The sequence below is a fragment of the Salvia splendens genome, chromosome 5 (genome assembly GCF_004379255.2).
Source record: "Salvia splendens isolate huo1 chromosome 5, SspV2, whole genome shotgun sequence".
NCBI lineage: Eukaryota > Viridiplantae > Streptophyta > Magnoliopsida > Lamiales > Lamiaceae > Salvia > Salvia splendens.
Window position 1 is genome coordinate 21,148,742 of NC_056036.1, and position 10,562 is coordinate 21,159,303.

Below are 10,562 nucleotides of genomic sequence, written 5' to 3' on the forward strand. Positions count from 1 at the left end.
CCACTGCAATAGGGAGCAAGCATACACCAGGAATGCTTCCTACCTTACCAGAGATCAATCCAAAGAGGAACTGTCATGCCGTGCAGCTATGCAGTGGGACCACGTACCAACATCCATAAGCAGCGGACTAAGGCAGGGGAAGAAAAGAAAGAGAAAGGGAACCAACTGACCCCACGCCAGTTGCTGATCAAACCCAGCGGCCCGCTGCATATTTCCACAGCGGTTTGCTAGGGACTCCACAGCTAGTCGAGCCAGATTCAGATACAGATGCAGAGCCGCCGCCAGCGGCCGATACACCACTTCGCAGCGGTCCGCTACCCGAGAGTCAGTCCCCAGATCCACAATTTCTCAGCACTGCCACCATCCCGTATCCCCAACGATTGAAGAGCAAAAAGCTAGACGCCCAGTTTGCCAAGTTCTTGGAAGTCATGAGCAAGGTCCACATCAACATACCACTAGTGGAGGCATTGCAATAAATGCCCAACTATGCCAAGTTCTTGAAGGATGTGGTCGCTAAAAAGAGAAAGTGGGGGAAATACGAGATAGTGGGCTTAACAGAGAATTGCAGTGCCATAATTCAAAAGGGATTTCCTACCAAACACAAAGATCCAGGGAGTTTTACTTTATCATGTGTTTTGGGAAATAATGTTGAAGGTAAAGCATTGTGTGATCTTGGAGGAAGTATTAATTTAATGCATCTATCTTTCTAGAGGAAACTCAATATTGACAACATCTGCCCCACTTCGATCACCTTGCAAATGACAGAAAGTAGCACAACAACACCAAGGAGGATTGTAGAAGACGTTTTGGTAAGAGTAGGGGAATTCATTTTTCCCGCTGACTTTATTGTTTTGGACATGCAGGAGGACAAGAAGATGCCTTTGATACTTGGGAGACCATTTTTAGCCACCGGGGTAGCCATGATAGATGTACAGAAGGGAGAGATAACGTTGCGGATGCATAATGAAAGTATCACCTTCAACATCTATGTTGCTTTGAAACTCAGGACCCTTTAGAATCTTGTCTCATAAATTCTTTCACTCCTACAACTGATTCATCTACTTGTGATGCTAGTGTGTGCGCTATGATTGCAGAACTTGAGGTCCTTCCTGAAAGAATCCCTCAAAAGGGGAAAGCATTCTTGCCATTGTGCACCCCCGAAGAAGAAGAAGAGAGGAAGAAAGCGTTGGGAAAACCACGTGGACCGCCTAAGGTGGAGTTGAAGCCATTCCCGGAACACCTCAGGTATGTATTTCTAGGACAAGACAACACTTACCCTGTTGTCGTGTCCGCTACCTTGAGTGAAAAAGAATGTGATGAGTTGTTGTGTGTTCTAAACAAGTATAGGTAGAGGTAGAGGTTGTAGACGGAACCACGGTGATTGTGGTTGTCGTCGCCCTTGTTCCCGGTTGCTCTGTTACTGGGGTAGGCCTCACATCTTGCGATGACGAAGTCGCCACCACCTCTGTCTGAGGAACGGACGGTGGCTTCTTCGCCGGGGGATGGCTGCACTAGTTGATAACGATCCTGAGATCGGGTCTCTCAACGCCCACTTGCCTGGAGAACCAGCTCAGGCGATAGTGGTGACTCCAGGGCAGACGAATATAGATGTGAAAAACAACATACTGACCATTATGCCCCAATATTATGGAAGACCAATCGAGAGCCCATATGAATTCTTACATGATTTTTACAAGATTTGTGGGATTAAAAAACGTCCAGCTGGATCAACCGAGGACGAATACAGACTCAGGGTGATCCCTTTCGCTTTAAAAGCAGAAGCCGATACTTGGTTCGTGAGGCTACCGCCCAACTTTATCAGGACGTGGGCTAATTTTAGATCTCAATTCTTGGATTATTTCTTCCCTTCCATAAAGACTAATGCGTTGAAGAAGGAGATCCAAGAAGCCGACCAAGATTTTGATGAGCCTCTGAGTCAGTAATGGGATAGGTTCAAGGGAATGTTGGATGCCTGCCCAAACAACCACATGATGGAGGCAGAAATCTTTAACAATTTCTATGAAGGGATGACACCCGAGAGCAAGGATCTGATGAATTCTTCAACTGGTGGCGATTTTTCGAAGCTAAAGGTAAGTGAAACAAAGAAGGTGCTGGATAGACTAGTAAATGGCAAGACGGCTTACGATTCTCCAAGAGCCCTGATAATGAGACGAGTTGCAGCGAACACAACTGTGAAAACTACTGAAGATAGGATGGATGCGCGAATGGATCGGTTGGATAAAGCTATACTGTCTGCCATGGAGAAAAATACACAATCTGCTCCTGTGGAGAATGTGAAGGTTGCATCGAATCAAGAGGAGGTGTATCCTAGTTACTGGCCTTCGGAGGGAATTGGAATCATAACAAGATTCCAAGTACAGGCTAATGCAGTTGGGAATTGGAATCAGAACACTAATTGGAATCCGTGGAAGATCTAGGATGCCCCATGGAGGGATCACCCCAATTTTAGGTGGTCAGATCAGAATACATCCCAACAACCACCACTGGAGATTACCTATCAACAATCTCCAGTAGTGAGTTATCAGCAGCCACCAGCTATCAGTTATCCACCACAGTCAAAAAGGCAACCTCATTAGCAGAACCGTAACCAAAATGGTCAGAACAATTGGAACAATAACAGGGGACAAGGGGAACTAATATAATTGGCCGAACCGAAATAAAAACAATCAAATGGTTTCCTATGTTCCACCACATCAAAGAGGATACCAGAACAACAACCAGAACACTTAGTCGTAGTAGCATGGCAATCAAGGGTCACATGGGAATTTCCACCAAGGACATGGGTCTTCTTCGAATCAACCGTCGGGAGTAAATTCAAGCCAGCCGAATCCTAAAATGCCTCGGCACATTGATGATGTAGTGTGGGATTTGCTGAATTCTCAGCAACACATTCAAGGAAACATGCAAGCCAATAATGACTTGGTGCATAAGATACAGGATGCCCAGCAAGAGCGGAAAGCGGCTGTGGATATGCTGATTAAACAACTATCCTGGCCACGACGCTGAATGAAATACGTGGATATGATGGTAAGATCCTTGCGACTTTCAGGATGCCGGACAAGGCTAACATTAGCAAAATCGCACTGAGGTCGGGTAAAGATTATGACGAATCCTTGGGCAGAACGGAGGAGGAAGATGGAAAAGATAACAGTGGAGACACCCTCTTGAAGGAGGCAAGAGAGCCATTTCCTCAGTTTGCCGAACGACAACCTCTTGATCCAGAACCAGGGGAGTTGATTGAGGAAGTTAAGAAGCAGGAGAGAGTTGACCCGGATGACCGGATGAGAGGCAGATTACATAAGTAACTTTGATCTTTCATCACATGTAAGTGTAGATGGATTTGAAGTTCCAGTTTACGCAAATAAATATTGCTTGCAGCCAGTTCTTTTGCAACCTATGCTTAGAAAATATAGTTTTTATAAGCTTTTTTTATCTCTTTCTTTACCACATCCTTTATACATTTCCTTTGAACTTCCAGTCCTTTCCACAACGTGAGCAGTTGCAGCAACAATATTGTGTCAAAGTTCAGACAGAGACATGTAAAAGCTTGTTAAAGGACAACACTGTGAAAAATATAGTGCCTGATCCTGATGTGCCCCTTGGATGTGATAGTAATTCATCTGAGTATGACTCTTACTAGTGACTTCAACTGACTTTACAGTGATATTCATCACAAGAGCGCAATTTCCTCACATAATTGTTTTCAGTTGATTGTTTTTCTTTGTCTTGGTACTGAAATTCACATTTAAGGTTTGAAACAGAGCCTGGAGTCACATCTAAAATCGGATCTGGGAGTAGAGAAGAAACTGTAGTTGGGTTGATGTCTTCTCTTTCACTGGATGGATTAGGCCGCTCCCTCCAAGGCTTCCAGTAATGGATGGTGAGGTAATGTGTAAGCAGTAAGAACTATTAGCTGATGAGACATTCTATAACAAACGTATGAATTATGTATGCTTCTAAAAAATATCATCTGGTCTCGAGTAGCTATTGTGGCTGAACCCCGATATGAACCATGAACTTTTATGGGATTATGGGATGTGTGCTGATACTAGTAGAGCAGTTGCTGTAAGAGATTTAATTTCAAAAGCTTTGAAGGGGCCGCTTGTTCCTGTGCAACAAGAGGTACTATGATTTAAAGGCTATGTATTTCATCTTGGGTGTCAAATTGAACGTTTTGAAAAAATGTAACTCCTAACGTTGAGCATGTCTGTATGTGTCTAATAGTTTTGTTAATTACATCTGGCCTTCAGGTATCAATCTCATCCAACGAAACCCTGTTCTTCATGTTAAATGTGCAAACATATCAAAACTAATAAAAGCATCTTGTGCTGAGGTATAAGCAGGGTGCACCTATATTCGGTGAAAAACAACTTATAGTCTGGCAGAGTATCATATGGAGTATGTTTTTTATAAGAAAATTTCTTGCAAAAGTTATCCATAATATCTGGATTATTGTCTTTAATTGCCAAATACTGCAATGTCTTCTACAATTCGGAGTTTTATCGAAAACTGTTATAGTCTGGTTTGTTCATGATTTACTGCAGGCCATTAAACTTAAAGGTGCTAGATGATAGTTATTCTTTTTTGTCACAGAAATATGTTAGCAAGTGTTCACTTTGTCAAGCAGAATTGTCACAAAACATTGTTCTTTCTTCGTTTCAAACGTAAATTTACTGGTTTATCCTTTACTTGACCCCTTTAATTTGGTAAAGGAAGTCACGAATACCTTAGAGTAGTTTAAATGTGCCTAATATATGTTTTTTCCTTTAGCAAGTGCTGGTGGAGTTAGCAAATGACCCGAAGCTTGTATATCACTGTGGACTAACACCCAAAAAGCTCCCGGTATGTCATTTAAGGGTGATATTTCCAAGTGAAAAAATGGTTCCTGCCTTATAATTGTATTGCACCACTTTCTCCAGGACCTTGTGGAAAATAATCCCATGATTGCTGTCGAAGTGCTGATTAAGTTGGTGAATTCATCCGAAATTAAGGAGTATGATATTGCTCATTACGTATGGCTTTTGACTGGTAGAGAGTTGAGTATTATTTTAGCTCAAGTGCTTACAACTTTCTTTGCAATTTCTCTTTCCCTACTGTTCAGATATTTTACAGTTCTTGTAAATATGGAGATGAGTCTTCATTCCATGGAAGTTGTAAATAGGCTGACCACTACAATTGAACTTCCTACGATGTTCAATTGAGGGTATAGTGGCATTCTGCAAGTTTTAATGGACACTTAATTGAGCGTAGCTAGACGTCACCACGGTTCGTGAACCGCCGGTTCACGGTTCGGAACCGGCGGTTCCGGTTCAAGAATTGGTGGAACCTGAACCGGCCCGGCCAAGACTTCACGGTTCCGGTTCATGAACCGTGAACCGGCGGTTCACTTGAACCGGCTGAACCGTCGGTAGTTATCCGGTTCCGGGCCGGTTCAGGCGGTTCGGCGGTTCATCCGATTTTTTTTTTAAATTGTAAATTGTAATTCAAGTTAAAAATGTAAAAAAACTTGCGTAAATAAAATTAGAATGAAGCGATGTACAAATGTAATTTTATTGATACAAATTACAAATTCAAAATTACAAATTACAACTTTAAAATTACAAATTACAAGTTAAAATTTACAAATTACAACATAAAAATTAGAAATTACAACTTCAAAATTATAAATTACAAAAGACTTAAAGTCTTCATTATAATTTACAAAATTACATATTCGAAATAAATGGGAGAAAAAAGAAATAAAGGAAAAGGACTTGAGCTCAACTTAAATTTAAACTTAAATATAAAATTTAAGTTGAAATATAAGTTGAGATGCCTACGTATCCTCAATGCTCAATTGCATTTTGGAATCAAAGTCCACGTAGTTCTCTTACCTTGCTTACATATTTGGCTTGATCGGAGGAATTGGCGCCTACTCTTCTTCGTCGGGGAAGTAGTCTTGGTCGGGTTGTACTACTTGATTGTCCCAATCCGGTTCTTGATCGTCGGGGAAGTAGTCTTGGTCGGGTTGTACTACTTATAACATATAACATAAAACATATAAAACATATTTAATACAAACGAATTTATTACTAACATATAAATAAAACACATTAAAACATATAATATTAACATAATTGTAAAACATATTAAAACTTATAACATATAACATATTAAAACTTACTAACATATAACATATTAAAACATATTAAAACATATAACATATTAAAACTTACTAACATAAAACTTACTAACATATAACATATTAAAACATATTAAAACTTACTAACATATTAAAACTTAAAACATATTAAAACTTACTAACATATTAAAACTTAAAACATATTAAAACTTACTAACATCTTAAAACTTACTAACATATTAAAACTTATAACATATAACATAAAACATATTAAAACTTAGAAGTTTAGAACTTACTTGTACTCGAAGAGCGGCTCGCCTTCCCACCTCCTCCGCAACTTGTGCTCTAGTAGGGGCACGACGACGAGAGTCACTTTGATCTTGGGCAATTCCCTTGCCCCGATCACCACCACGACGAGATGAAGACATGATATTATGGAAATTGTAAGTAGAGAATAGAGAATAGTGTTTATGTGAATATGATAACGTGAACAAGAACAACGTGAGTAAATTATGAGCTCAAATAACGTAAACAACTTGAGAGAATGAGGATGGAGAATAGAGAAATTGAGATTGAGAGTGAAATTCTTATTAACACAAGAATGGGGTAAGTAGAAATGAAGAGGAGGGGGTATTTATAGGGGAAAATTGTGATTAAAAAAAAAATCAAAATTTCAAAAATCACGGCGGTTTTGAGGACCGTTTGAAATTTCAAATTTTGAAAAATGCGGCGGGAAACCAGCGGTTTTGTCGCCGGAACCGCCGGTTTTAGGTGGAACCGCCGGTTTTATCGGTGGAACCGGCGGTTTCCGTCCACGGTTTTAGTCAAAACCGGCGGCCGCGGGAGTGGTTTCTGAAAAGGCTAGGGAGTAGGCCTGAAATTGTGTCGGAAACCGCCGAACCGCAGGTTCCGAACCGGCGGTTCCGGCGAAACCGGCGGTTACGGTTCGCCAAAAATCGGAACCTGAACCGGCCCGTCGGAACCGGCGGTTTCGGTGCCGGTTCGAACCGCCGACGACGGTTCCGGTTCCGGTTCGGAACCGCCGGTGACGGTTCCGGGCCGGTTCAGTTTGGGGATGTCTAAGCGTAGCTGCTAGCATTTTCTTTTTTTTTATTTCCTGTTTTGCATTGGACTTTTGCTTTTACAAAATCACTTTTCAATTTCACGATTTCAAGCAGTTGCTATATGAACATTGGAACTCATAAGGGACTCTTATTCATTAATAACTAATGGTAATTTTTTACATCTATTTGCCACAAAAGCATTATTTAGAAAGTACAAACAAACAAACACCAAGTATGGATAAAATGTGGACTACTAAACCAAAACACTTTTGTTCCCTTCTTAAATCCTCAAATTTCCTATACATATAATTTTTCCCCCTTCCATTTACATTCCTGGATCCGTCCTTGGTCGAAGCACACATTCACATGCGGCACTCCCCTCGGCGCCGGCGGGATTCCGTTGAGCTCGAACTTCCCGAGCAGGTTGTTGTCCTTGGTCATCGGCCGCTCGCCCTCGTAGACCTGGATCAGCACCCCGGGCTGGTTGTCCGAGTAGGTCGAGAATATATGCTCTTTCTTCGTCGGAATCGTGGTGTTCCTCGGGATAAAAACCGTCATCACGCCCCCGGCAGTCTCGATCCCGAGGCTGAGCGGCGTGACATCGAGCAGAAGCAAATCCTGCACCCTCTGATGCCCCTCACCGCTGAGGATCGCCGCCTGCACCGCCGCGCCATACGCCTCCGCCTCGTCCGGGTTGATGCTCTTGCAAAGCTCCTTCCCGTTGAAGAAATCCTGAAGCAGCTGCTGCACCTTCGGAATCCTCGTCAACCCGCCGACTAAAACGACGTCGTGGATCAGGGCTTTGTCAATCTTAGCATCGATCAAGCATTTCTCCACCGGCTCCATACATTTTTGAAACAAATCCATGTTCAATTCCTCAAACCTCGCACGAGTAATCGTGGCGTAGAAATCAATCCCTTCAAACAAACAACGCATCAATCTCAATTGTGGTCTGCGCGGTGGAGGATAGCGTGCGCTTGGCCCACTCGCACGCCGTCCTCAGCCGCCTCAACGCACGCGCATTCCCGCCAATATCCTTCTTATGCTTCTGCTTAAACTCAGCCGCGAAGTGATTCACCATCCTGTTGTCAAAATCCTCCCCTCCCAAATGCGTATCGCCGGCGGTCGCCATTACTTCGAAAATCCCTTCCTCAATCGACAAAATCGACACATCAAATGTGCCGCCGCGAGGTCGAAAATCAGCACATTCTTCTCCCCTGTTCTCGACGCCTTCTTATCCAGGCCGTAAGCAATCGCGGCCGCAGTCGGCTCGTTGATGATCCGCATAACGTTGAGGCCGGTGATGGCGCCGGCATCCTTCGTGGCCTGGCGCTGGGAGTCGTTGAAGTAGGCCAGGACTGTGACGACAGCGTCGTTCACGGCCCAGCCTAAAAAGGCCTCGGCGATTTCTCTCAATTTAGCGAGGACTGATGGGATACGAACTAAACAACTAAACAATAATTGCGAGCCCAATAGCAGTGACGGCCCATCAGCCCAAAACCCAAGAAAGAGTATCAGTTCGGCACAACCAAAGAGTTCGGTCACAGCCTATAGCTCGGTAAAAGCCGACCAATCGAGCTCAACTCTCAGATCGGCAAAAGCTGATCGGCAAAGTTCAGCAGTTCGGTCTCAGTATTCGACAGAACAAGGAGATAGTGGACCCATGCAGGATCTCCACGACCTCCATTACACCCACGATCTATTTAGTGGTATTAAGCAGTTATCAACCCCCCTACCAGGGCTGCAAACCACGATCTTAGTTCGAATGTATAAATAGAACTTAGATCAGATAGACCAGGGTTAAGTTCTCTAGATCCTGAATCTCATATAGCAAATCAGTATTGTAATCTGTAAGCTAGATCAAGCAATACAAATTTGCCCTCTATTCTTCCCGTGGACGTAGATTTACCTCAGTAAATCGAACCACGTAATTTTCAGTGTTGTGATCTTCATTTATTACTTGCATTTATTCCCATCAAAAATTCGCTAAATCATCACTGGCGCCGTCTGTGGGAACACAGAAAACCAAAACTGTGATAAAAGCGAGTTTTTGATCCTCTTCCACCAAAAAATGCGTACCAGATCACATAATACCCATACTTCCGTCCGTGATGAACGTGAGGAAGCTAGTCCAGCCCGTAGGTCTGGAAAACAGCCTCTGGAGAAATCTGCCTCCAGTTCTCACGGTGAAAGAACAAACCACTCAAAAAGTCATCGCACCGAGCCTCCCCAGCAGCTCGATTTGAATGAGGCTGTCAAGTTGTTCTTGGCTGAGAAGCAGGATGAGTTCTTAACATTCCTGCAAAAGAGCCAGAAGCCGGAGAAGAAAACGGCGGATTCTCCCTCCCCCTCCAGACATGAAAGTCACTACCGCAGTAGTGTCGTATCTTCCAGGAGAAAGAATCCTCACCACCGATATGTTCCTTCTCCTCCTTGTTACCGAAATCACAGGAGAACTCCATCTCCACCATACCGTAGAGATGTCGGATTCGCTATGTATGGAGCGCTGAAGACTCCATTTTCGGATGATATCACCAGAACTCCGTTGCCACAGAATTACCGAACTCCGTCAGTGACTTATGACGGGTTAGTGGATCCTCATGATTTCCTGGGACGCTATCAGTATAATATGGCGAACCAAGGTCTCAATGAGGTTCATATGTGTAAGCTGTTTCCCGAGCTGCTCATCGGGAACGCAAGAAGGTGGTTTGATAGCCTCCCTCAAGGCAGCATTAGATCTTACAGAGATCTAATGGATGCTTTTCATAGGAGGTTCTTCCAGAAAGCTGAAACCCGAATCACTTCGGCTCAGCTGCTTTCTATACGTCAAGGTCGCGATGAAAAGATTAGCGACTTCATGACAAGATTCCACAAGGAATGCCTACAAGTAGATGATCTCAATGATCTACTTGTCATTTCGGCATTCCAAAATGGAATTCTGCCAGGAGCTCTCTACAGAAAGCTCGTTGAATGCAGTCCGCAAACAGCTCAAGAGATGTGGGACATTGCGGACCAGTTTTCTCGTGCTGATGAGGCAGACCGTCGAAAACGGTCTTTAGACAGCTCTTCCAGAGGAGACAAGAGGAAGCCCGATCATAGCGATCAGGGACATCCTCGCCGAACTCCTTTTGAAAGAATTCAAAGGGCACCGGTACAAGACAGATTGGGACCACGTCTCAATCCTGAGAAACCACCCGCTCAGTTCGTACCATTGAACAAGTCGAGAGCGGAAATTTTCGAACTGCATTCTGATATGTTCGAAAAACCAAAGCCGATGACGAAATCGGCCACGCGCCGAAGTCAGGATAAATATTGCTCCTTCCATCAAGACCACGGTCACGATACCGAGGAGTGCC

The 10,562-nt window shown here is 43.4% G+C and overlaps 1 protein-coding gene and 1 pseudogene across 1 annotated transcript; one reads left to right on the plus strand and one right to left on the minus strand.

Annotated features, from left to right (window-relative positions):
* Positions 1–3,071: 3,071 nt before the first annotated feature.
* LOC121803965 lies at positions 3,072–5,270 on the plus strand (annotated as a pseudogene).
* A 2,233-nt stretch (positions 5,271–7,503) lies between these two features.
* On the minus strand, positions 7,504–8,338 carry LOC121803966 (heat shock 70 kDa protein-like). Its single transcript, XM_042203532.1, has 2 exons — positions 8,224–8,338; positions 7,504–8,123 (listed from the first exon to the last, which is right to left on the minus strand). Exons 1-2 carry the CDS (start codon positions 8,336–8,338, stop codon positions 7,504–7,506), a joined length of 735 nt encoding a protein of 244 aa, XP_042059466.1.
* Between the last annotated feature and the right edge of the window lie 2,224 nt (positions 8,339–10,562).

Coding starts and splice junctions, on each gene's coding strand:
- LOC121803966 (XM_042203532.1), bottom strand. CDS start 8,338: ATGGCGACCGCCGGCGATACGCATTTGGGAGGGGAGGATTTTGACAAC. Junction 8,124..8,223: donor GGATATTGGCGGGAATGCGC/GTGCGTTGAGGC, acceptor GTTTGTTTGAAG/GGATTGATTTCTACGCCACG.